At 46.8% G+C, this 27,783-nt stretch overlaps 1 protein-coding gene across 7 annotated transcripts in view; it reads right to left on the bottom strand.

Moving 5' to 3' along the window:
- The window catches only part of FRMD3 (FERM domain containing 3), a 284,761-nt gene that overhangs the window by 15,502 nt on the left and 241,476 nt on the right, over nt 1-27,783 (bottom strand). For 6 of the 7 annotated variants that reach the window (XM_070048853.1, XM_008274897.4, XM_070048872.1 and 3 more), the window contains 2 exons: nt 26,898-26,966; nt 20,319-20,443 (listed from right to left, as the gene is read on the bottom strand). In XM_070048853.1, coding sequence (XP_069904954.1) covers nt 20,319-20,443; nt 26,898-26,966 — 194 coding nt within the window. Of the gene's footprint in view, nt 1-1,844; nt 2,147-20,318; nt 20,444-26,897; nt 26,967-27,783 lie in introns of those variants that run through there. The other variant, XM_008274898.4, reaches the window with a different exon arrangement.

Raw genomic sequence — 27,783 nt, forward strand, 5'->3', positions numbered from 1 at the left:
AAAATTTAGAATCTATAAAAATTAAGTAGTCTGCACACAAAAAATGTGCCTGTGTCACAAAGTCAACATAAAAAAAGCCAAAAGCCAATAACCAATCAGGAAGAAAAAAGGTAAACATTTATAAAAGGCAAAGGATTAATATTCACGTTATAAAAGAACTCCTACAATGTATAAGGAGGGAACAAAAAACTCAAAAATGTGCAAAGTAAACAAATGGGCAATTCTCAGAAGACATGTAAATAGACCATCATCATTTGAAAATACTCTCATTTTTGCTAGTAAAAAATATGAAATTAAAACGGGTAAATCTCATTCTTCTTTCAAGCATTTTGCCATATTTGAAGAAACTGGTCATACCAAGTTCAGTAATTATGTGAGGAAGAACATTCTCATTCGTACCTGGTTAGTACCTGTCTCTTAAGAGCATAATTCACCCATTTGCATCCAAAGTTAAAATTTATGTGTCCTTCAACCAGCAACTACACTTGCACCAATCCATCTCATATAGACTCACTGCAGCAGTTTGTCAGAGTCAAAAAATAGGAAATACCAACTTGCAACAATAATTTGGTAATTAAATAACTGAATTGTATCTATGATGTAAAATTATTTAGCTATTTAAAAAAAGATGTACATTAAAAGGTGCTGATATAAAAAAGTCTTTCAACTCACATGATAAAGTGAAAAAAAGAATTCTAAATAATATACCAAAAACAATCCTATTCATGGAAAAAATACCCATATCCTCTGTGTCTAGCTTCACAGAGTGGATACTGGGAGTACGAGGGTAAAGAAAAACATTCTATATATTTATGCTGTTACATGTTCTTTCACAACAAGAACACATCATATACTTATGTTATTATACAGACAGAATTCATTTCATCTGAATTCATTCTGATGTCAGTCCACACACACACATGAGATTTGGCCAATTCCAGACATTTCCCAGAAAAAAAAAAAAAGTTGTTTTAATTAACTTGTGAAAACAACATTATATGAAAGGACCTCAAAAAGTTTGTGGACAATGGAATGAAAAAATAAATTTATTCTGCTGCCAAAAAAATTAAAATTCATGCATATGAAGCATCTTCAAAAGGTTCAAGGGAAAACGTGCATTTTAGAAAAAAAAAACAGATTTCAGTTTTCTGCACCAAAATAAATTTACCTTTTCATTCCATCTTCCACAAAGCTGTTGAAGTACACTACCATGTTAACTGCAGCTTCTTGCTGCTATAAGCACTGATGTTTTAAATGTCTATTTCAATTCATATTTACTCCAAGAATCACGGAAGCAACACACAATATGATCTTTGCAAGGAAAAAGAAACAGAACACCTGTTCGATCCCAGTTCTTAGGCTGAGAGTTTACATGAATGAAACTGTTTTGAACATAAAGAAGTGCTTCGTCTCACCCTGACAAGCAGATCTGAGACCTGAGCATTATACAATGCCGTGTGCGTGTGTGTGTGTGTGTGTGTGTGTTGATCACCCACCCAGTCTGCCTCCTCCAATCTTTGAGCAGTCTGAAAGAACACACCGGCCACCGCCTCCCTCCTTGACTCCTGGCTGACTGGGCGTCACCTGCGCATAGGAAACTTAACAGCACCTTGCACTGAACAGAAGAACACGCCCGCCCGCCGTCTCCTTTTCCCATTTGTTTACTCACTCTCTTTCCCACTGTGTCAGCTTCTCAACCTCCCCCTGTCTCTTCCCATCCTGACCAACGCCTCTGCCACCAAGTTCACCGCTGGCTTCTCTGTGTGTCTCCAGCGCTAAGCAGGAAGCTGGAAGCCTGCAGGCTTTCCCAGGCGTGGGATGACAGCCCAGGGCAGCACACACACCTGCATTTCGAGCTGTGATCTTAGAGCCGTGTCTCAGCAGACGGACAAACACATTACCGCTGCAGTGGTTCACCAGGTGCAAGTGAAGGCTTCGTCGCGTCTGGATCTTGACCAAGCATTTTGCCATCCTGGTTATTCTGGTCTCCCTGGGTTCCCTCTGCCTGTCACGACCCAGGGTAGCCACCACCAGCCATAGCGGCTTTGACCTTTTCTTAACTGTCCATTCTGTTTTAAAGGACCGAGGCTGGGCACACTGAATGAATCAAATGTCAGATTCCTAATGCAGCCAACAGAAATAACTCATGAGGCTAGGCATGGGCCAGGGCAGAGGGAGGGGGGTGCTATTTTTAAACTCTCCACTCACTCCTCTAACAAACAATGAAATACTACGCATCATCCCGACCCCCAGCCTTACACGTACTAAGAATCAAATGCTCCCAGATAAGAAGACAACTGGGTAGCTCCAGAATGGAGAAACAATTCACCTTGATTTGCTTAAAAATAGTTATTGAGTCTTTATTAAACACTGTGGTCAAATAAAAACACAATGTATGTCACATTTTAAAAAGGAAAAAACTGGGGCCGGCGCTGTGGCACAGTGGGTAAAAGTCCCGGCCTGCAGTACTGCCATCCCATATGGGCACTGGTTCGTGTCCCGGCTCTCCACTTCTGATCCAGCTCTCTGCTACGGCCTGGGAAAGCAATGGAAGGTGGCCCAAGTCCTTGGGCCCCTGCACCCGCATGGGAGACCAGGGGAAGCACCTGGCTCCTGGCTTTGGATCAGCGAGGTGCGCCAGCTGCAGCGGCCATTGGAGGGTGAACCAACGGAAAAAGGAAGACCTTTCTCTCTCTCTCTCACTGTCCACTCTGCCTGTCCAAAAAAAAATTTTTTTTAATTGGGCCCAGCATCATGGCTCAGTAGGTTAATCTTCCGCCTGCAGTGCCAGCATCCCATATGGGCACTGGTTCATGTCCTGGCTGCTCCTCTTCTGATCCAGCTCTCTGCTATGGCCTGGGAAAGCAGTGGAAGGTGGCCTAAGTCCTTGGGCCCCTGCACCCGCATGGGAACACTTGAAAAGTTGACTGCCCAGTCATGTTACAATTAATTTTGATAATGTGCTTTGTCTCCAAAGTGGTATCATTATAGCATGCAACTACAAAAATCATTTACGTTCTTTCGTGTCGGAGCTGGCTGTGTGCTACACATGTACAGCACATCCCAATTGCACACGTTCAGCAACCCAGCTCCCAACAAAGTGCTGACTTCCTTAAACACATAACCTCCATAGCATGAGGGCACTAACATCTTCATCTTATACATACAACTTAGAGAAAAAGCCCTGTCCGTATGAAGCAGTAGGTGGCAAAGTCACAATTTGGACTAGGCATCCAATTGATACCTCTGATGTGACTGAATGCTGCCTGCTCTAAGCAAATGTGTTTTACTCACAGGAGGCAAGCAGTGCATTCTAACTCCTAGCAGATGGGAAGCCCTGCGCTTGCTCATCTGGGGCATCTGACGTGCTTGGCACCCCCGTATAAGCATTCACGGAGCAAACTTTTCAGTTTTTTAGGATCTGCTCCAGTGGGAAAAATTTCAACTGCTTAATCACTCTGCTCCTCATATTCTCTTTCAGTAATACTTCTTTGCTGGTGTATTTTTCCCAGCTTGATAGTCAGAAGGAAAATATGTTCCTTGCACAATTTTAGCATGCATGTGTGCATTTTTCTACTTTAAGTAACCATTACTTCAAAAGCAATTTTTTAAATAAAAATATTCTTTTTTTCTTTCCTAATGAATCTAACAGCTACATTTCAGAGCAGTCAACTGAAATTCTGTGTTATTACACTTCATTTCCGGAATATAAATTGATGCAGAATTTCTGGAAAAAATTTTATCAAAATATGTGGGGTTTTTCACATGGATGGCATTCTTTGAGCCCAAAATTCCACTTTCAGTAATTTATTCTGAGCAAACAGTCAGAAATGTTGATGAAATTTTTTTTCTTTTCTTAACATTATTTTATTTATTTTTTGAGATAACATGCTTTCAATTTACATTATAGTCAAAGGCTTAATGGCTCTACCAAATAAAGAGTTCAATAAATAAAACTAAAAGTACCACAAAGATGTTTATTAAAGTATCATTAATTATGGCAAAAAAAAAAAAGCCAATCTAAATTATCAGTGTAACTGGTTACACTGATGGGGTGTTCTATAGAGGCACTAAAAATCGTATTTTAAGAACTGAATGATGTGAAGGACTGTTTGCAGCATACTAAGTGAAAAGGGCACATTTGTATAAGCAGTGTGGCTTCAACTATGTAAAAACACGTACTGGAAAACAGACAGGACTGTACCATAAGTCCAGGAAGGGGAAGGCCATGGCTGGGGGTGCTCAGGACCTGGGGGGGGGGGGGAGTCACTTCTGGAGACCTCACAGGGATCTCCCACTCCCCTTCCACAGGTTTTCCATCCCAGGTGTGGCACAGCAATTCATACTCTCACAGGGACGAGTGCATTTTCAAGTTGGAAATGAACCAGAAACTTCAAAATTTCAAACCTAGTACCTGCCATTGTCAACCTAGAAGTTCACCAGATCTTCATTGCTTTGCCATGTCCCTTAGGACATCCTCATATATAAAACAGATCCACTAACCCCAACGTGGGCCCTGAAATATTATTTACAAGGCCTCCCTCGCTAGTCCTGACAGTGGTTCTTGAAGAACTACTGAAAATCCTTAGGATGACAAAGAGCAAATATGCAAACCAAAGTTCTAGATGAACCACTGCTTTGTATTAACACAGAAGAAGTTCAAAGCCAAACAGGCTCATTTGCATGACAGTAGTCTAAGGTACAATACTGAGGAAATCACCCTTTGACCTATTGGGAAGGAATATAATCAACTAAATTAAGATTGGCTCCAGATTTCTCCATTCATAGTGAGCTACAACCCAACCTGATGCACAACAGACTGTAACCTACTCTTGTAGTAAGTTCTGATAGGACAGATGGGAGCTGTAACAGCTGGGTTCCCTTTTCTGACTTCCCTTTTCTGTAGGTCCCTCCTTTTTCTCTGGCCACAAACACAGCCCGTTCACGTGTGGTCCAGAAGCTGTCAGATTCTAGAATCACAAATCAAGCCAATTAAGACTTGCAAAACTAGATTCCTTTTACTTTTGTTTTCTAACAAATCTTTACACTTATCCTGTTAAAATAACAGGTGATCTGATAGCTCACTTAGAACAGATTTTCCAAAGACAGAAAGCCAATTGAAAAACCTAAAACAAAACCACCATTCTTTCCCACCAGAACAGTTCCTTTCCATTAACTATCAAGTCTAAAATTTTACAATAGTTTCAAATGCCTTCTTCCTCCTTTTATTACTTTAAAATTATTATTTTTATTATTATTGTTTGAACTACAGTCAATCACAATATCTAGCATTTCATACATTTTTCATTTTCCCCTCCCATGAACTTGTTCTTCCTCTCTCTGCTACTTTTCAGAGATCCTACATGGATTTCTTTATTCTCTTTCTTTTGTGGCTCTCCTGCTTTTGTTTAGACAAAGAGAACCTAGCAAGATCAGAATTCTATATTGTCCCAGCCAGTTCTGTCCACCTTTGACTCTGTCTGAAAAGTGTTGTTACCACTTTTCAAAAATAACAAGAAAATGAAGACAGGGACGTGGCACCAACCCAAAGGTTCTGCATGATACAGCGTCATGAGGGCCTTTTTTGTTTGGGGCACTGTGCTCCAATATCAGCAGCACATTTGGACACCATTGACTATTTCTCTTGCTTCAGTTCGTGTGTGTGCCTGAAGAACTAGCCATGCCTGCCTGGGAAGTGCAGAGGCTAAGGAAGCAGACGCTGTGTGAAGAGAATTGATGCTCCATAGTGAGCCAACAGAAGCACTGATAAATCAGGCAGAAATCAAAAGAAGGAACAGATTTCAATGATAAGAGCTGTTCACGGGCCTAAATTCCACGTCCACTACTATGACAAACGTCCTGACAGATGGGCAAGGCAATACACTTGCATCTGCTCTGAGGGTGACTGGAAATCACTGAGCAACCTGGAGCCCTGATGTCTCAACTGTGAAATGGAGATAATTCCTCTCATGGACGTCGTGACAAAGACGTGAGCCTGTGCTTAACTAGTGCCTGATACAGTGCTGGTTCCCAGGCAAGGGACAGGACTAACCAAGTGGCTGTAGAAAGCAAAGTGTAACGAAGAGTCTCTGGAGCAGCCACTGGGTTCTAGCTCTGAGCCTCAACTGTACCTCCAAGGATTGGTCAGGAAAGCATGTGTGATACACCCCGATCAGTGCCTGCCCAGCGTTACTCAACAGCATCATTTGTCAACACATGTTCATTCCTTTGTCTCTTTTAATTGCTCAGGAGGAAGACAGTGGGATCTTAGACAGTCTGGATCCTTGTCCTTCTATCACCCACTGTTTCTTCGACATACCATTACGAGTAGGAAGCAGTATTGCTGGTGGTTGGCAGTTTACTTAACCCTCCCTGTTGCCTGGAGCAAGTGACACCAGCTTGCTGAAATGTTCCTACCTGGGATGATACTGGTGCTTACATACCTGGGTGCCTGATACATAGGAGGCACTCAATAATAACAGCAGCCGCTAGGTTACTTTTACTGTCATGGATTTTATTTGCTGTTGTGGAAAATAACAGATTTCCAAAATGTAATGGATTTAGTCTTAAATAAAATGGTTGTAGAGATTCACTGAAATTTTAGCCACCTATTAACCCCAAGTACAAAGATATTAAATATAAAATATTATTATGGGGTGGGTGTTTGGTCTAGCAGTTAAGATGTCTGTATCCCGGGGCCGGCGCTGTGGCGCAGAGGGTTAATGCCCTGGCCTGCAGAGCATATGGGAGCCGGCTCGAGACCTGGCTGTTCCAATTCCTATCCAGCTCTCTGTTATGGCCTAGGAAAACAGTAGAAGATGCCCCAAGTCCTTGGGCCCCTGCACCCACATGGGAGACCTGGAAGAAGCTCCTGGCTCCTGGCTTCAGATCTGTGCAGCTCCAGCTGTTGCGGCTAACTGGGGAATGAACCAATGGATTGAAGATCTCTCTCTCTCTCTCTCTCTGTGTGTCTCTCTCTCTCCTCTCTGTGTAACTCTGACTTTCAAATAAATAAATAAATCTTTGAAAAAATAAATTTTGGAAAAAAAAAAGATGCCTGTATCCCATACTGGAGTGCCTAGGTTTGATCACCTTCCTCTAGCTCCTGACTCCAGCTTCTTGCTAATCAGACCCTTGGAGGCAGCAGGGACGCTCAAGTGATTGGGTTCCTGCCACCCATGGGGAAGCCCTGGACTGAGTTCCCAGTTCCTTTCCTTGGGGAATAACAGCAAATGGGATCTCTCTTTCTCTGTCTCTCAAATAAATACAATTTATATGCACGCACACATACACACACATTCTTTTCCATCATAGATCACGGGGCAAAATAATTGTCCATCTCCTGATTTATCTACTACCAAAAAAAAAAAAAATACTCTTACTCCATGGCCCAAGACACACTAAAACCCCCTGAACAAAAGTAGGACCTGAATTCCTATGGTTACCACTTCTCTAGATGTGAAAGAAAACTTCCATAGCCATCCATAGATAAAGCCAGCTGAAACTCCCCCACAGAGATAGCTCAGGGACAAGGAATTCCACAACTGCAGGGCAGTGTTCAGAACCATGCATGAGGAATTCCTTTGCAGTGGAATTTAAACCATCTCACCGACCAGGGCTGCCCATCCTTCACACTCCTTGCATCCAAACCTGTCTTCCTCTGTCCTGGTTAAATGCAGTGCCTGAAAATGCCCTGATGTTGCATGGCTTGGACACAGCAAGGCAATCTACTGATACTGAGATTCTTCAGATGCCAGTGTAGTCTCCCGGGGTGTCTCTCAAAGATGGAATGTAGGACAAATCTGTCCTAGCTGGAACAGCCTCCCTGGGTTTATCCGTAACAATTTCAAATAAGAGTCTACTTCCTTGGTTTCTATACAGGATGAATTTGTTTTCCCATCACTTCTGCTTCATTATTTCACTCCCTTCAGGCACAAACCATTATTACAGATTTTTCTCTTGACAAAGGAAATTAGATTAAATTGCATAAAATAAATGGAGCTCTGATTTTTTTTTTCTCCATAATTCTCCATAGCTTTACAGATGGTGGTAGGAAACAGAGCATCTGGGTGTCCCTGTGGAAAAATCCAGACTGTTCTAGAATTGTGGATTCTTTTTGCTGTTTGCTGTTGCTGTGTGATCAAAAAACTGCAAGTGTGTGGGCTTATTCCTCTCCCACCCCCACAGTGGGCCCAGGGCCTCTCTCTCTCACATTCCAGCTCCATGCTCAAAAAGAGAACAGCAAAGGGTCAGAAATGCAAGAGAAATGTCCAGCCACTCTAGGTTTTGCCTTTCAAATGTAAAGATTTTTAAAAATTGTCATACCAAAGTTTCATTTTTTTTGGCAAGGCTAAAATTAGAGACAGTCTCATTTATAAGTTGGTGATGGGAAGGGTGGCTAAGAGGCAATGTTGTATATTTATTTAACAGAGTAACACATGTCCATTAAACATGAAATACTGGGAGTGGGCCTTTGGCACAACAGTTGGGATGCCACTGGGACACCCACATCCCTTATCAGAGTGTCTGGGTTCAAGTCTCAGCTCTGCTCCCAACTCCAGCTTCCTGCTAACCTGCACTCAGGAAGGCAGTAGGTAATGGCTTAAGTACTCGGTTCCCTGCCACTCAAGTGGAATACCGGGATGGAGTTCCTGGCTCCTGGCTCAGTCTCAGCTATTCCAGGCATTTGGGGAGGGCACCAGAAGAAGAGAGATCCCTGTTTCTGTTTCTCTGCCTTTAAATAAAGTTGAAAATTTAAAAAGACACAAAAGCAATGGAAATGCATGGCTCCTGGTAAACCCTAATCCCAGGAGAATATTCTACTTACATGCTTTGTTCCAAATAAACAGATGCTGTCCTGCTGCAGTTAGAAATCATCCATTTATTCACTATTTCAGCAAGTATTAATTTAGCTCCACTGTGTGCCAGATGTCTCTAGGTGCTGGCAATAGCACAGGGAATGATGTAGGCAAAGACTCTGCTCCTGGGGAGCTGACATTTTAGTTGGGAGATACAGTTAGCAAACAGGAAGCCAAATAAATAAACGCGTGAGTATTCAGTAGTGCCAAGTGCTCTGAAGAAAATAAACCTGACGATGGCACAACAGAGTAGGCTGCGGCAACTACTCTGAATCCAGCCTCAGGAAAGAATGCTCAAGGGTTGAAATTCGAGCTGAAACTTAGATGAAAAAATAAAAAAGTCAGGCGTCACAGACCAAAGGAAGCCCATTCAGGGCACAGGAAGCAGGTCAAGCAAAGGCCCTGAGGTGCCAGTGAACTTGGCGTATTTGATGAAGGGAAGGCTGGGGTGTGGGAACACAGAGACCAAGGCGTGGCATATCAAGTTAAACCACCACTGGCAAAGCCAGCGTCCCCAGTGAGCAGGGGTTTGAGTTCCAGCTGCTCCACTTCTCAGCCAGCACCCTGCTAATGTACCTGGGAAAGCACTGGAAGATGGCTCAAGTGCTTGGGCCCCTGCCACGCACGTGGGAACCCAGATGGAGTTCCTGGCTCCTGCATTCAGATCAGCCCAGCCCCAGCTATTGCAGCCATTTCGGGAGTGAACCAATAGGTAGAAGACTCTCTCTCTCTCTCTCTGGACTCTGCCTTTCAAATGAACAAGAAAGGGGGTAGGGGGTTGAGAAAGAGCCTGAGATGCTGGGCAGGGGCAAAGTATTCAGGCCTCTTAAGTCAGAGGAAGGAGTTTAGATTGTGTCATTAGATCCGACTTCCAATTAGAAGAAATCCCCACGGTTGCTGTGTGGACGAGGGTAGGAGTGGGAGCAGAGAAGCTCTCAGGCTCAGTCTGGAACCAGGCAGGAGTGGTCACCACTAGGGCAGAGTCGTGGGGATGAAGCGGGAGCACATGTGAGCGCTTAAAGGGAGTAGAACTTTGCAGACGGAGTTGACGAGTCAGTATTTTATGACCACCGGGCAATGGCAGACATTTGACAGGAGATGACAGGTATTGAAACAGCTGACTTGGGACCTGTATTTGGTACAGGTTAGACACTGCATTGGAACCCCACCCCTTGTAGAATCCAGAGGATCCGAGTCCCAGCTCTGCTTCCAATGCAGCTTCCTACTAACACACATCCTGGGAGACAGCAGATGATGGCCCAGGTGCTTGGGTCCCAACATGAAAGACCAGAATGAGTTTCATTGTCTGAGTTTCAGGGCTCTCTCTCTTTATAAAAACAAAAATCAGACTCTGCTATTCAGGAAACGCAAGTGCTGAGAAACAGCCTACTCCATTGGGGGGCGGGGACAGGGCAGAACACGGCCCAGAGGACACAGGACATGAAGGCACCCACACAGGTTGTCAGTCAGCAGATCAGGATGAAGCCTGAGGCACTAGGGCAGGGTCGGGAACACGGGCCTGCCCAAGGAGAAAGGCCCAAGGTCCAGAAGGAGTATAGCACTGGGACCACACAGGGAGGGATTCAGCAAAGGCAGCCAGGCTGGCCTGGTGCCAGCCGTAGGAACAGAGCAGGAAGACCTCAGTCTAAGGGCTGGGCCTCAGCTTCTTGGTTTCTCCCAGGCAAGGGTATAACCAGTCCTGGAGTCGGAGCAGAGACAAGTCTGTATGTAGGGGCCAAGTTGTTCAGACACAGCTGAGGGGGCCAGGCAGGGACTGGCAAGACCACAAGGCAAAGACAGTCCTTTCTTTCATAGAGAAATCCCAGTCCACATTCAGAGCACAGAGGGCCACCCTGAAAACCGCTCTCTGCTTCTCTTTCGGCCAAAGCATCTGCTATCTTCTCATTTCCAATGTGGAAACAGACGTCTGGGGGTTAACAAAGTCCCCCACTGGACTTCTCCTCTAAGAGGAGACAAGATGTTAAAAGAAGTGAGGGCTCTCCAAGTGGGAAAAGATTCATTTCACATTCCCTTTTAAACTTGCTGCCATTAATTTTCAATTTTATGCTGGAAATTTGCCACTTGGAAAAAGAAACAGAAAAAATTGGAAGCCTGCTTTTAGAGATCACGGTGCTGGGCACTTCTCTCATTTACAAAGAAGATGGCTGTGCCTTTTACTTTCAGGGCAATGATGGGGGCCAGCACTGTGGTGGTAGTGGATAAAGCTGCAGCCTGCAGTGCCAGCATCCCATATGGGTGCTGGTTCAAGTCCCGACTGCTCCACTTCTGATCCAGCTCTCTGCTATGGCTTGGGAAAGCAGTAGAAGATGGCCCAGGTCTTTGGACCCCTGCACCTGCGTGGGAGACCCAGAAGAAGTTCCTGGCTCCTCGATTCAGATAGGCTCAGCTCCGGCCATTGTGGTCAATTGGGGAGTGAACTAGTGGATGGAAGACCTCTCTCTCTCTCTCTCTCTCTCTGCCTCTCTTTCTCTCTGTGTGTAACTCTGACTTTCAAATAAAGAAATAAATATTTTTTAAAAAAAGAAAAAGAAGGCCCTTGAAGATATCCTCTTTGGGTTTGGGAAAGGGGAAGGTTGCGGGTGGGAGGGACGGTATGGGGGGGAAGCCATTGTAATCCATAAGTCGTACTTTGGAAATTTATATTCATTAAATAAAAGTTAAAAAAAAAAGAAGATATCCTCTTTAAAAAAAAACAAAGATGAATGATTCAAAAGGACATATGCAAGAACAGTCACAATTTGGAGGGAAATTATTACAATCAGTTAGGGAGGGGAAGAAATGCATCACTCACCTCATCTTGCCTTATGGAAAATGAATAAGGTCCAGGCACAGTCAGTGTCCAGCAAGGGCCAGGTAGGATGTAAATGTTTATCGGATGAATGATGAATGAATGAATGAATCCCCTCATCTCTGTGCAACTCTCTTCCATCACCAAAGAATCCCCACTAATATTGTGTCCTATTTCCGATCAGGTGCAGTCCAGCACCCATGTGAACTGGGACCCCTAGGCCACCGTCAGACGTTTAAATAAAAGTGGCACAACACGGACCAACAGCACGGCAAAGGCCACACCTGCACCCAGTTATTAACACTGGTTTACAAGAGTAACAGACCCAAAGTGTGTAAAATGGCACATTGCCACCAGAACCAGGGCAGACGGATGTCACAACTCGTTCAGAAGCCTGGAGCTCTGGCAGGAGCAGCGATCTCAGAGTTTCAAAACACACCCTGTCTTTTGTGTATGACTCAGATGTAAGATGGACAGCGATCACATCCTAATCTTTGGACAGAAAAATAGATGTGTGCACACGTATGAATAAATAAAATATGTTTATAAATTAGGTATGTGAATAGCTATCTTCTTATGTTATATGCATTATAAAACCTACACAATACAATTTCTACAAGGAGGTGATAAAAAGAAAATACCATGAGAAATCTCAATCCAGTGGATTGCTATATGAGCCCACGGCACATCACACACCTCACTTCGGAAGCCGTGGTTGTGGAAACCGGTTCTCCGTCAGCCAAGACAAGCAGGAGGCTGCAGCTCTGTATACACAGCACTGGATAGATACGGTATCAGTCATCGCATCTTGCCTGTGGACACGTCCAACAGCGCTTTGCACCAACTGGCCAGAACCTCTTTTTCTAAACCTGGCTGGGACTGTCAAGGACCTACCCTAACAGGTGGACCTAAAAGAATGGCACTAGCATATGCTGTCTGAGGCTTTCTTCTATGTAAGTGGTACTGAAGAGAAGACAGGGGAGGGGGGCAAGAAGGGAGAAGCTGTGAGAACCGGCCCCAGTTTAAGCCTGGGTATCACAAAGAACATCTACTTGGGGCCGGCATTGTGGCATAGATGGTAAAGCCACCACCTGCAATGCCAGCATCCCATGGGGCACTGGTTAGTGTCCCGGCTGCTCCACTTCTGATCCAGCTCCCTCTAATGTGCCTGGAAAAGCAATGGAAGATGGCCCAAGTCCATGGGCCCCTGCCACCCATGTGGGAGCCCCAGATGAAGCTCTTGGCTGCTGGCTTTGGCCTGGCTCAGGACTGGCTGTTGAGGCCTTCTGGGAAATAAACCAGCAGATGGAAGACTCTCTCTCTCTCTCTCTCTCTCTCTCTCTCTCTCTGTGTGTGTGTGTGTGTGTGTATCTGTGTGTGACTCTATCTCTATATCTCCCTCTCTTCCTGTATCTCTGTCAAATAAATAAATCTTTAAAAAATCTCTTTAATACTAACTACCGATGAAAGCGTTACAAGACAGAACCCACACTGATTGCAGAATGCATCTAAAGCTCAGGGACTTCCGGCTTCTGCTTTCTAACGACACTGGACGCAGCACCATCTTCCCTGCTTCTTCCCTGCGGTCTCTTAGGAAGCGGTGAGAGTGTTTACTTGCCGGAGAGCCAAGCAAAGCCTCTTCCCCTTCCTGCAGCACACTCCGGTGATCACAGCTGGTCTCACTGACAACGCTCTCCTCCGGCTCAAGCCCCAGCCCTCAAGGACCGTCACTGGATTACTTCAGAGGACTCCGACTGAGAGCTTCTTTCCTACCCCAGCTGCATCCTTTAAAACAATTATTAACAGCTGCATGCAGCAGCGAAACAGCGACCTGACAGACACAACGATTTGGGAAGCTCTGCTTCTGAATCTCCTGCACTACAGGACCACAACCCTAGACTGTGCGCAAATGAGTAATTACAACCAGCCCCGCCACCAGCCACTCTTTATTTAATGAATTCAACTCTAAATCAGGCCATGTTTCCCAGGAGGGAGGTGCCAAGCTTCCAGAGGGAAGATTTTTCCCTACAGCCTGCTTCTGCTGAGAATTCCATCAGCTGCACACACTCAGTCCTGGTCCCCGGCCTTCTCATCCCTCGTTCAAGGTGATGGACATTTTCAAGGAGCAACCAGGGTCCTGTTGCTGGGGTAGAAGACCAAAGCCTGAATACCACCCAATACATTAAAGCGCTCTCACTGAATCACAGATTCCCCGTGTTTATATATAATGGAGTTGGCTCTTTTGATCATTGGATTTGACTGAAAAATAAATGTAGTCTCTTGGTTAACGGTTCTAACAAGAAGTAGCTGAGTCATTTGAGATGGGCACGGTGTCCTCTAGGATACGTGACCCAGGAATCTGAGACCCAGGGCACAAGCCCAGCCCCAACACTGAACCATGGTGTGATTTTGGACAAACCCTCTCACCTCTCCAGCCTTTCCTACTTATAGAAGAATCCTGAATGGATGTGCTAGACCAGCGATTGCAAGGTTTTTCTACAAAAGCCCAAGCTCAGTGGTAAACTGTAAGCTCTGCAGGCCAAGAGGCCAGAATCAAGCTGTATAAGGGTGCTTGTATAATCATTGAACTAAAATTATCAGCTCAAGGGCAGCAATACATAGGCACTGGGCTGTCTATGAATCGTGTGTTGCTGAACCCTGCGAGGACTAAACTCAACAGGGCCTCTAAGCCTCCAAAGCTATGAAAAGTACTCCCATCCTCAACTTTCCATGCTTCTTGTAAGAGACTTCAAAGCCTTATTCTGGGGTTTTCACCTTGACATTCAGCCAAAGAATCAGTGTTTACAGCTAGAAAGCCTTTGTGTGGTGCCCAAGGCCAATCTTCATGTTTTCCAGACAAGGAAAATGAGAAAGGTGAAGGGTCTTGCTTATGGCCAGCCAGCTGCTTGGTGGAGAAGCTAAGAGAAGAGTCTGTATTTCTCCACTTGACCGAGGCCTTATTGCTTCAAGGAGCAGCTATCTGAAACACTGTATTTCTCAAAATGAACTATTTGTAGCCAACTACAGAGCTGAAACGATGCACACTGACTCTTGGAGTCTTAAGATGCAAAAATACAAGCTCTCTGCAAGATAATATGCATTTCACTTGCATCAGAGACGAGGCATTAGCTTCGTACAGCATGGTAAATATCAACATTTCAAAGATCGCTTTCAGCGATACAAACTTCTTGTGAGAAATGAACTTGACAGTCATTCCGGAAGCAAGCTGCCAAGATGAGAACAGCTCCAGAGAAAATCACAAAACGGGGAAGGAGAAAGCTTTGGAAGAGATGACAAAATGGAGTCTGCCGAGCTTGCTCAGGCCTTGCTCCTGTCCAGAGCTGCCCTTGGCATCTCCTGCCCTGCAGGAGCCGCTGACCCAAACTGCGGTGTTTTCTTCCAGTGTTCAATAGGTCTGACAGTAAGTGTTGAATTCTGATCTTGCTAACTCAATACCAGAATCGTAAATAAAAGCAAAACCTGCCTTCTGCTGTTTCGATGCCTCCCTAGCTTCTGCAGAAGTCAGTCCAGCTGCTCTGTGCCTGTCAAGTAGAAAACTGTGACTTTCATTAAATGAAAACGTTCGATGTAGCCCAAGCACATGCAATAGTAAGACAATGCTGGCCGGCGCCGCGGCTCACTAGGCTAATCCTCCGCCTTGTGGCGCCGGCACACCAGGTTCTAGTCCCGGTCAGGGCGCCGGATTCTGTCCCGGTTGCCCCTCTTCCAGGCCAGCTCTCTGCTGTGGCCAGGGAGTGCAGTGGAGGATGGCCCAAGTGCTTGGGCCCTGAACCCCATGGGAGACCAGGAGAAGCACCTGGCTCCTGCCATCGGATCAGCGTGGTGCACCGGCCGCAGCGCGCTGGCCACGGCGGCCATTAGAGGGTGAACCAACAGCAAAGGAAGACCTTTCTCTCTGTCTCTCTCTCTCACTGTCCATTCTGCCTGTCAAAAAAAGAAAAAAAAAAAAAGACAATGCTAAAAACAGAGCTTTGTTTGAGGTCCTCTAATTTAGGGTATCAACACATTTGTCTACATTTGTGTAATGTTCACAATTTGCTGTTTGATCTATAATAAATTTAGGACATACTTTCATGCACTACTATTCTTAACATTCAGTAAACAAAGCAGGCATTTTAAGAACACACAGGACAATGGCAACCAAATGAAAATGTGGAGAAGGGAATTGCTGATACATTAACACTGACTGTCACTGAGAGAGGGACAATCTGGGAGGAGACTTTTCTTTATGCTCTTTTATGCTTTTTTTGTATTTTGTAAGTTTGCTAGAAGATGATGCACTCGTTTTACAATAAGAATAAAGCAAATAGTGATCAGAAAACCCAATGACAGAGAAACGTGAAGTCAGAACTGGTGCCAACTGGTCTGCCATCACCAAGCAGCAGTAACTACAAGGTGAAAGATAGTTTATTGGATTTATAAACAGCTCCTACTGGTCCACGTAACAAAACATAAAAATGATCTCCAAAAATACCATTGCATTACTGTTAATGCCATGTATCCTGGCATACAAGGGCCAAAGAGAAGAAATGGTTAAATATGTGATTAAACGGTAGGGAAGAAAGACAGGGAAATCATGGGAAGCAGGTAAACTTGCTTGAGACATGGCTGTGGAACCCCACAGAGGCAAAAAGAAGGAGTAAACTGTTCATATCGGATAGGCGGGGAGGAGACCAGACTCAGTCAGGGAGACGAGAACACAGGGCTTCATAGCAGCCTTGGGCCCTGGGAGACTTCACCAGGGGCGAGAATGCAGCAACCATACCCTGCACAGAAAACTCGGCCCTGAGTGATGTTGAAAGGCTTGCACGTAGACGACACAGTAGGTACCATCGGCCACCTGTTATGTGTCGAGGTGGAGGATGGATCAAGAGGACAGCACACTTGTGGGTGAGGACACTTCGCTTATCTGCTAGCAGCGCCTTCCCACATTCACACACAGACTTTCTAGAATTTCATGAAGACATCTTAGCCCATCTACGGTCAGGGCTAGACACTGCAGCTCTTGCAAAAACCCATCTGTGCCTGCTTCCCACACAATAGTGTCACATCCAGGATATAAATGTGCATTCACACACACGTGGGCAGACACACACACACATCTACTACACAGACACGTTCTCCATCGTATTCAAATACAGCTCCAAATCACCCATTGATCCAACCACATGGCCACACCTGAGATCCCCACTGGTAGAAATTCTTGCATTTTGCCAGCAGAAAAAAAAAGTCAAATTTTTTCAACTCTTACTTAGCTCTGTTCACCATGCCTTTCTCGCCATGTTTAATTAAGCCAGCCTGTACCACTGCCACAGCAGACAGCAATAAACCTCATTTTATGCCCGAAATTGCCAGTTACCAAGTCTCACATAATTACTGTGATTCTCCTTCTGTACCGTGATCCAATACTCTTTATTAGTGAGAAAAATACCCTAAGAAGGGGAAAAAAAAGAAGCCTTTCGCCTTCTACAGTCACTATGGAGAATCTGTTCCATTTTGCATGTGAATTTATTCAAATTAATGACTCTATAAAATGTCATTTTCACCCAGGATAAGTTCCCACTCTCAAATTTTTCATCTCCTGAAATTCTCATGAGCTCTAAACAGCAATTTTTAAATGGCTTACCATTTCTCATCTAATGTTTTGCACAGCACTAATTCTCTCAGATCCTGTAACCAAGCAACTTTTGGGTGAGCACTGGAAACATTCTTGTTGCCAAGTGGTGCCCGGGGAACTGACTTTGTTTTGTCTCCACGCTGACGTAGCCAGCTTCAGAACTAATCCTCCAGCTGTCCTGTGGGTGCAAGGGGTCACAGGCTCTTCCAGAACACCTCTGGGCTTATCTGGGCAAGAATACTCTTCCCAGCTGTCTCTGGGAAACTTGAAGTCATGGGAAGAATGTAAGGACCCTGTCAGAGAGATGAGTGGTTGTGACCCCAGAGAGCCACGGCAATGGCCAAGATGCCATCATTTTTAAAGATTTATTTATTTCAAAGTCAGAGTCACACAGGAGAGAAGGAGAGGCAGAGAGGAGAGAGGAGAGAGGGAGAGAGAGAGAGAGGTCTTCCATCCACTGGTTTACTCCCCAACTGGCTGCAACAGCCACAGCTGTGCCGATCCAAAGCCAGGGGCCAGATTCTTCCAGGTCTCCCATGTGGGTGTAGGGGCCCAAGGACTTGGGCCATCTTCTGCTTTCCCAGGCCATAGTAGAGAGCTGGATCAGAGGTGGAGCAACTGGGACTCGAACCCATATGGGATGCCAACATTGCAGGCAGTGGCTTTACCCGCTAAACCACAGCACCAGCCCCCAAGATGACATCTTTTTTTTTTTAAAGATTTATTTTATTTATTTGAAAGACAGAGTTACAGAGAGAGATAGAGACAGAGAGAGGTCTTCCATCTGCTGGTTCACTCCCCAGATGGCCACAATGGCCGGAGCTGCGCTGATCCGAAGCCAGGAACCAGTAGCTTCCTTCAGGTCTCCCACGTGGGTGCAGGGGCCCAAGGACTTGGGCCATCTTTTACTGCTTTCCCAGGCCAGAGCAGAGAACTGGCCAAGATGCCATCTTAAAGGCACCATCTGAGACAAGGGACCAGGTCCTTCCCACGACCTCACGGCCATGGAAGGTCCAGGTTAAGACTGTATTTCTTCTCCCAAATTGATTATCAAAAACTCCTAATCAGAAGTTCTTTCAACAGGGTTGGGTTGAAAATCTTGACCTGTTTATGAGTGATTTGAAACTTCCCAAAACAAAGATCTCAGCCACTATATAGAGATGGACAACAGCAACATCAAAGATGAGCAGTGGGGCTAATTGTGGTGCAGTGGGTGAAGCCACTGCCTGCAACACCAGCATCCCATAGGGATACCAGTTCACGTCCTGGCTACTCCGCTTCCAATCCAGCTCCTTGCTAATGCACCTGGGAAAAGCAGTAGAAGATGGCTCAAGTGCTTAGGACGCTGCACCCACATATTATAAGGTAAAGCAAAATGAAAGTTTTTAATTGAATGGGGTGACAGATTCAGAAGAAAGCTTTCCTGGGATCCCCTTCACATCTTGGGGCCTCCTGGGGAAGCCATGGGCTGAATTCCCATATTTCCCATGATAAGCATTCAACCAATCTGGTTTCCAAATTGTATCCCCACCTAGGCTTCCATCTTTGCAAACAAGGCACAGAAACAATTCCAGGTACGGATTTCCCCTTACTGCCTCCTGTTCTCCTTCAGTCAATCTAGAATAGCCATGACCTTTATACAGAAATGTTCATTCAAAGAAATATTCCAGGGACGCAAGAGAAGGCCCAGAAACTCATCAGTGGCCAGAAATGAAAGCTTCTTTTCTTTTCTTTCATTTGCAAAACACACACACACACACTCACACACACAAAATCTGCCGAAAAACATAGCCAAGCAACGTGGATCCAGAGCCCACAGGCTGAGAATATTAGTTGGGCATGGATCTTGCATAGGAGGTTCCACTCTCTCATCATCATCATCATGTCTCGTGGTCCAGGTGTGGGTTTCAAAGACAGTGAGACCCCATCTTCCACATTTCACACACTTTCCCTCTGTCCAGGGAATTCTGGGCACCCAATTCTCAGTTCCCCTTCAAAGCAGTAGCAACAGATTTTCTAAAACTCCCGCACTTTGATGTGAACCGGATGCTGTTGCCTCCCTCAGGGCATCCGTATCCCAGGACACACTGAGGAGTTTTCTCCGTGGGAGGAATTCTTGTTTGGATACTGGAGGTGAGAAGGGGAACATTCGAGGAGAGGCTGATTTCCAAAGATGAAGCCAAAATCACAAAAAGTTAAGGCAAAGCATGTTGTTCAGATTCAGGGTCCCAGTAACTTTCCTTTGTGTGCCTTTGTGTTTACTTCAAAATTAATGGGTGCGATTCTGCCTCACAGGGTGTCTGCAAGCAGGCACTGATGTAGATTCTTCCCTGAAGTAAGCAAAGTCCGTAAAAACAAGCAAAGAACTCAGGAAATGCAGGCACTATCATTTAAAAATATGTGACAAAGTTTGGGTTGAAGGGAGCACTACGTATTTTAGCTTGCATCCAAACCTCAAAGTACCCATGGAAAAGGAAATAAGAGGCCAGGGAAATGCTGAGGCAGAAAAGGGATGACCAGGGCAGAAATACTTGTGGAGAATCCTTTACAATCACAATTTCATTGTGATTTGATTGGAAAAATAGTGCCCTCCAATAGGCCTCACTGTGAGGATGGAGTGTTCCCCATCTCAGTGCCCAGCCTGGCTGCATTGCAAATCTGGGTAGGGCAAGCGAGAAGTTGTAATTTTAATGAATTTAAGCACAGTTGTAAATATCCACACATGGCTATACAGTTACCACACTGGACACTGTGGATCTGAGACCATTACTGCTTCCACAAGTAGTTTTAGAAATACTTTGTACCAGCGAACGCTCTCCAGGAGAAACTGACGGGACCCCCAAGATAACACAGCCTTCCAGGTGCAAAATTCTTATTTACTAAAAGCATAGCTTGTGATCCACTCCCAGCCCCTGCCCCAACCCACTACCCAACACACAAAGACTTGGTGCCTCCCTCGTTCCTCCAGGGCCAGCCTGCAGCGCCGGCCTGAGGAACGGAGTAGCTGACTTACCCTCTCCCAGAGGAAGCTCCTCCTCCCGCTCCCTGGAGCAAGGAAGCAGGGGCTGCAGGGGCTCCATGTTAATGATGAGCTGTTTGTTCAGGGAGTGGGAGCTGCGGCTTTGCGTGATGTTGGTTCTGAAAACAGACACAAGGCCAGAGGGGTGAGTGCCCATTTGTACACTGGCCCCTTCACCTCAGGGGGCCACCCCAGCTAGTAGACACACAGACTGGATTAAGTCAGAGGCAAAAATGACAGGACACCCAGGGTGCACAGCCCTCTGGATCCATCCACTGCAAATGAACCAGTCCCATGTTCTAGCACAACCCAGCGAAAGAAAATCTACCTCTCCACACGCCATCAGACCTGGGCATGCTAGGTGATAGCAAGAGTGTATCAAAAGACACAGGAAACAATAGGACGTTGGAGTCAGCTGTCACTGAACCAGAGACACAGAAAGGGAAGCCGAGCACGTGGCCCAGAGTAACCACACAACCACCAAAAAGCCCTTGTGGATAGCTCAGCAGCTCTCAGCAATGAGCTCTCTCCACTTTGCAGACATCCCGGGCTCAGTATTCCCATCAGCCAGCCACAGAACCCAGGCCGGTTTCTCCTTTAGAAAACAGCATGCAGCTGTCTCAGTGGCTGTGACAGGCAGTAGATGGCAAGGTGAGTGTGTGCCAGTGTCTCCTTGAGATTATCTGTTGGAGGCTAGCAAGCCCTTTTGTAGTGCTGCCTCAGGGGGAACACCTCTTGTATCATCATCTTGGAGAATTACATTTTGGAGAATTCAACAAATGAATTCGGGGGTGGGGGGACACAAGCATCCAATAGGGAAGCTGGGAGGCCTGAGGTTCGGTTTTTTTTTTTTTTTTTTTTTTCTATTCTTATTTGGCTTATTCTTTCCACCCAAGCTATTATAGTATCCAACACGAGGGCTCGGAGCTCTGGATTCTCAGTGTCCTAGGGAAATCCCTCCTTGGAGCCACTACCTTTGGGCTTAGCTGGGTCTTGTGCTTATTGGGGAACTCACATTTCTGTTGGAGTCTTATCACTGTGGGAGTCACCTGGCTGGATCCTAGGCAGCTCCTATAAGGCTCTGTCTGTGGCCATGGACCCCTACTGCAATGGAGCAGCAGGACTGGGCAAAGGGGGCTGGGCAGCTTCCCCCTGGCAAGGGTGTGAGGAGACCTGATGAGGAGACAAGACCTGAAGAAAGGCTCCCTGAGGGTCCCTTGCTCACAAATGGGGTTACTGTGCCAGAACAGAGGTCACGTGAAGACAGTAGGAATGCACCAACTAGGAGAAAGTGGCCCTGACACTGAATCTGCAAGAGCCTTGACCCTGGAGTCCTCAGCCTTACCAAATCCTTCAGGCTGAAGATCATTCCCCTTTACATGAATCGCCCCCTGCACTGACCCAGGCTGCCTCTAAGCAAGCACAGGTGCTCTGAGGCTAACACACCAGAATTTGAATGGCCCTTCTTTTGGTTTACAAAGTGGCTTATCTGAGGGGTCTTCAAAAATTTCATGGAAAATGCAAACTCCCTTCGATTCCATTTTTCCATGATTATCTGGAAGCAGCTTTGTAGGTACTGTATGTCACCTTTTATTCTCAGTGAGCCTATAAGGTAGGCGACAGAGACCCAGGGCAGTTATGTAACTTGACTAAAGACACTTGCTGTGGGCAGACTCAGGACTCTGGTCCAGTCCTTCAGCTACGCTGCACACTGTCTTTCTGCACAACTCAGCCTGCAGGTCCAAAGGGACTCTGTTCACTACCCCTGAGGTCATGCTGCTTATGGCTACTTGACATTATCATGGAGTTAGAGCTCTCTCTCTCTCTCTCTCTCTCTCTCTCTCTCTCTCTCTCTCTCTGTAACTGCCTCTGAAGTGTGTTGTGGCCCTGATGTAGGCAGGCATAGAGGATAAAATTGATTAGGTGTGTGAGCTGGAAGATCAGGCCTTCACCATGCCCACTGTGTGATCTCCTGCCCCTACCAGGCCACATCTGTGCACCCACCTGCCAATCGGACTAATCAAACACTCCCCTTTGGGAGTGGATTAAAGGCCTGAAACACAGCCAGCCCGGCCCTTTTTCCCTTTGTCCTTATTCTCCCTCTCTGCCCTGGAGCCCCCTGCTTTCCCCGCGTCTTTGGGGAGCGTGGCCTCAGGGCCACCTACCCCACGCTTTCCGGCCTGCATGCTCCTCCATGTGGCTGGCTCCTGGTGCTCAGTATGAATCCAGATTTCCACTTTCTCTTTTAGATAGGGCCCTCACTCCCCTCTGCACTTCTTTCACTGAATAAAAAGCTTAAAACTTAACATACTGCCTGATTCATTTGTGCCAGTATTCAGAATTCTCTGAATTCGTGGCAAGAACCCACAAGGCTTATTAATGTTTCGGATTATTAATAATCAAATCAGTAACAGTCCCAACTGACTTCCACTTGAATCTCTAAGGACACCACTTCCAACGCCCAGTCTTCCCCAGTGGGGTTTCCATCCAAGCCATGTTTCTCCACTCTCAGGAGCCACCTACCTGCTGACTGCAAACATGCCCACTTGCCTGCCCACTCACACACGTACCCCAGCATAGAACGTTTCCAAGAGAAACTGCCCTTGGGAATTCTACTGGGGTGAAAGACTTCCTCTGAGCACTGAAAGTGGCTTCTAAGACCAAATTATGTTGGGTACACTCTTGGCTTTTCTCTACAGGCTGTTACATAAGACAGACAAGAAAATGCCACGTTTACAAAACTGAGGTTATGTTCTGTAACTGGGTTAAAGATGCTTATATTGGCAGATGCAGGACTGAAAAAGGGGGCATAAAATAGTGACTAACATGAAGCCCGGAGTCCCTGCACCACTCCTGGGGACAGACGGAAGTGGTGCTGGCCTGTTGTCGAGCCTCTAAAACTCCATCTCATTTTTGGATGAGAGATATCAGCAATAATGTTACCATTTCGCATTTTTATGACACTTGGTAATTCTTAGAGCATGCTACTTTTAATTTCTATTTCAAAACCTAGAAGGTAAGTAAAGTTACACCAAGTATCTCATTTTATAATGAATAAACTGAGAACATGAAAAGTTAAGTGATTTACCCAGGGCCACACAGCTGGTAAGTGACACAGCCAAGAACCCATTTACTCCTCCCAGGCAGGTCCTTGTTTCAGGAACAAATGCTGCCTCTGGGTGTCCCCTGGAGTGATTGCTACTCCCAAGGAGCTCACACGGCCAGCACTGGACTCAGCAAGCTGCAGCCCTCTGCTCCCCTGGTCTCTGGGATCAGAGGGTTACTCTTACCCAGGAGCCAGCCCAGGAAGGCTTGGCTTGGGTATTCTGTCACCATTAACAATAAGTGAGTTGGGGACTGCACTGTGGCAAGTGGGTAAAGCCAGCATCTGGAATGCCAGCATCCCAAATGGGCACTAGTTCATGTTCTGGCTGTTCCACTTCCAATCCAGCTGCCTAGGAAAAGCAGTAGAAGATGGCCCAAGTGCTTGGGTCCATGCTACCCACATGAGTATCTATTTGAGAGGCAGAGTTACAGAGAGGGAGAGAGGGAGAGAGGGAGAGAGGGAGAGAGGGAGACAGGGAGAGAGGGAGAGAGGGAGAGAGGGAGAGAGGGAGAGGGAGAGGGAGAGGGGGAGAGAGAGAGGGGGAGAGGGGGAGAGGGGGAGAGGGAGGGGGAGAGGGAGAGAGAGAGGGAGAGGGAAAGGGGGAGAGAGAGAGGGGGAGAGGGGGAGAGGGGGAGAGGGAGGGGGAGAGGGAGAGGGAGAGGGAGAGGGAGGGGGAGAGGGGGAGAGGGGGAGAGGGAGGGGGAGAGGGAGAGGGAGAGGGAGAGAGAGGTCTTCCATCTGCTGGCTCACTCCCCAATGGCTGGAGCTGAGCCAATCTGAAGTCAGGAGCCAGGAGCTTCTTCCAGGTCCCCCAAATCGGTGCAGGGGCTGAAGCACTTGGGCCATCTTCTACTGCTTTTCCAGGCCACAGTAGAGAGCTGGATTGGAAGTAAAGCAGCCAGGACTTGAACTGGCACCCATACGGGATGCCAGCACTGCAGGTTGAGGCTTAACATACTATGTCACAGTGCCAGCTCCAATAAATAAATCTTAAGAAAAAAAAAACTCAGGGAGCTAACATCAGGGTAGCTTCTGCTCCTCTTTTTGAAGAAAAAGAAAAATCCAGTGTTCCCAGTCCACCTGTGTCTATCTCACTGAACACAACTGTATGGAGGTGTCGCTCTGACCACAGTGCTACCTTTTGGGAGGTGCAGGTCCCCGGGACAGCACATGGACAGACCCCTGATCTAAGATCATGACGGAGGTACTGCTGTCAACGCACACTCCTAGTCCATGTATTCATTCAACAAACGCGCACTGACTTGTACTAGGTACCAAGCGCTGTGTTAGGTGCTGAGGGACATGGAGCGACCAAGCCAGACAGAGCTCTTGCCTCCCAGAGCTTGCTTTATAGCAGTGCACTAACCAGCATCTGCCTGGTGTGTCAGAAACGTGGCAGATGCTGCCAAGGAAGCAAGGAGCACAGAGAGGGCTGAGGATGTGAACCCAACAGTCTTTCACACGCACACAGTCGGGTGTGGTGGAGGACAGGGAGAGGGCATGCAAACCAGGTCTCAGCAGCCTCTGGGTCCTTGTTTGCAGGAATATCTTGGCGGATTTTAGAAGATTCCAGAAAAAGGAAACCATCAATTGACTGACAGTTCAGCATAAGTCCATCTCCCGCCCCTCTGGCGATCCAGTCACCTCCAGGAATCACTTTCCACTCTGGCTCACCTGCTCCCTTCACGCAACCCCCTGCCCCAGTGCCACCGAGAGCCCGAGAGGTTGAAGTGTGGTCCATGGACCAGCCACATGGCCATCACCTGGAGCTCCTCAGACATGCACACACTCGGGGGCACCAAGTGACGCTCTGGAATCAGAGTTTGATTTTAACAAGGTCCTTGTGTAGGTTCCGTTTAAGAAATACTAAGTCAAGGGACCTCAATTTATAAGAGAAGTATCGGGGGGGGGGGGGTGGGAATGAGTCTTTGATCTCATTAACCACCCACAGTACATTGCTCAGAAAGTCTCTTGCTTTTGGAACCTGTATCTCTGAAAGTCTATTATTAAAAAACGCTCTCATCGCTTCTCGGCCTTTTGGCTAAGATCAAGTGTAAAAAACACTCTCCTGCTTTGTGTCCCATCAAGGGAGCACCCCCCAGCATCAAGTATTCCTTCTTCCTTTCTTTCTTTTAAAATAAAACACTCAGCTCCAAGCTTAGGGAATAAAACCCAAGCAGAGCCTCTTGGGGTAGCGCTGCCTCTGCTACCAGCTCCTAGGACAATGCCAGAGGCCTTCAGGGTGGGAAGCACTGCAGAAAAAGTGCTCAGGACCCAGACGCAAGACACAGGCATGGCAGGCTTGGATCTGCCCCTCCAAAAATGCAAGACCATTGCTGCATCCCTGCACTCGTGTATACAGCAGAAGCAGCGCACTGGGTCAGCTCTGAGGCCATTTCCAGCTCAAAGGTTCTGAAAAAGTCGAAACGATTCTTTTTATCACTTCCTCTTTCTCATTTCTATGGCACCAAATGACCACAATAGGAAAAGATTCTTCTCCTCCATGGGCAGGCTGTAAAACCTTTGGATATCGCCCTGAGAGCCTCGCCATCCCCCCCACCCCCTCCCCCACACAACCACCGTACTCCAGCTCCCCTTGTCCTGCAGCCGTCTTCTGCTGTTCAAAGCAGGACACGCTGTGTTTGCAGCCGTGCACCTGACCGTTCCCCACCGGATGCCTGACTACACTTCTGCTTGGTGTCTCCACCAGCTGTGATCCTGCACCACTCTCCCCCAGTCATGAGGCAGAGAAGGGGCACCCCAGTGCCCTCACCAGGCTCACCTAGCTTCATTCTGCCCAACAGTTCTGAGGGACAAGGTGGAGAGGCACCAATCTGAGCACGAAAGAGACACCTGCGGCTTCGAAGATGGGGAGGGAAGGACAGGCCCATCTAGTACATGGGAAACTCCCTAGAGAACCTGGCTTACGATGATCCCACCTCCGAAGGGGGGAGCCGTCATGGCGAGAACACGCGGCTTCAGTGTCCAGCACGACCAAGAGACTGTCTGATTCCTAAGCACCTCCACAGAGGCTCTCCTTAATGAAGATGTGTCTCCTTGAACTCATGACAACCCAGCCCCTCGTCCCTGCATATAAAGGGTCCAGTGACAGGCAAGCCTCTTGCGAAACAGCCTGGAAGTCAGACTGACGAGAACTGGTCACATCTGACAGACAGAGGCAGGGACAGAGAGCAGTTCGAAGAGGGCAGGCCAGTGGACTTTGGCCAGGAGATGGCACACATCCTGCATGGGACCCTCTAGACCTGACCAATACTGCAAGTAACTGAAACTGGAGCCGGGCTGCACTCATACCCTGGCCCATCCAAATCTGTCTGGGGGAGAGCCCCAGGGAGGAGAGTGTCCTAACACTGGGTGTTCTATGCCCAGAACTATCCCAGCGGATTTGGAAAAGCCACTTTTAAATCCCTGTGTCCACTGCGGAAGCTCAAGGTGGCTGCCACACTCACCTGTGCACCTCGGGAGGCTCCCTCTGGATTTTGGAGCTCGCCTCTACTACTTCTTTGGCAACTTTACCACTGCAAAAACAAAAAACCCAGAAACACAATGTCCATGCTCAAAGCAGAAGGGGTATGTATATCATGCATGTATCTATTTTTTAACTTCACACTTGACACAGCTCTAGGAATCCACCTGTTTTCCATGAGGGGAAGTTCCTAGGGAATTGAGTGAGCCCTGTGAGCATAAAAAACAAAAACAAAACACAGGGTAGAAACAGGAGACTAACCCAAGAGTGAATAGTGCACTTATTTTCTAAAAAGACTTATGTATTTGAAAGGCAGAGTAACAAACAGAGATATTTTCCATCCATTGGTTCACTCCCCAAATAACTCCAACAGTCAGGTCTGGGTCAGGCTGAAGCCAGGAGCCTGAAACTCCATCTAGGTCTCTCATCTAGTCTTACAAAGACTCTCGTGGTAGGGGCCCTGCCTTCCCAGACGCATTGGCAGGAAGCTGGGTCAGAAGCAGAGCAGCCAGAATTGAAACTGGCACTCAGATATGGGATGCTGATGTTGCAAGTGGCAGCTTGCCACTGTGCCATAACACTGGTCCCCCAAAAGTACATTTATTTACAAGCAAATTTTATTTCATTTTGACAGGCTGAGTGAACAGTGAGAGAGAGAGAGAGAGAGAGAAAGGTCTTCCTTTTCCGTTGGTTCACCCTCCAATGGCCGCTGCGTCCGGCGTGCTGCGGTCAGCGCACTGCGCTGATCCAAAGCCAAGAGCCAGGTGCTTCCCCTGGTCTCCCATGCGGGTACAGAGCCCAAGGACTTGGGCCATCCTCCACTGCACTCCCGGGCCACAGCAGACAGCCAGACTGGAAGAGGAGCAATG

Source organism: Oryctolagus cuniculus, chromosome 1, assembly GCF_964237555.1.
Source record: "Oryctolagus cuniculus chromosome 1, mOryCun1.1, whole genome shotgun sequence".
In the NCBI taxonomy this organism is placed as follows: Eukaryota; Metazoa; Chordata; class Mammalia; order Lagomorpha; family Leporidae; genus Oryctolagus; species Oryctolagus cuniculus.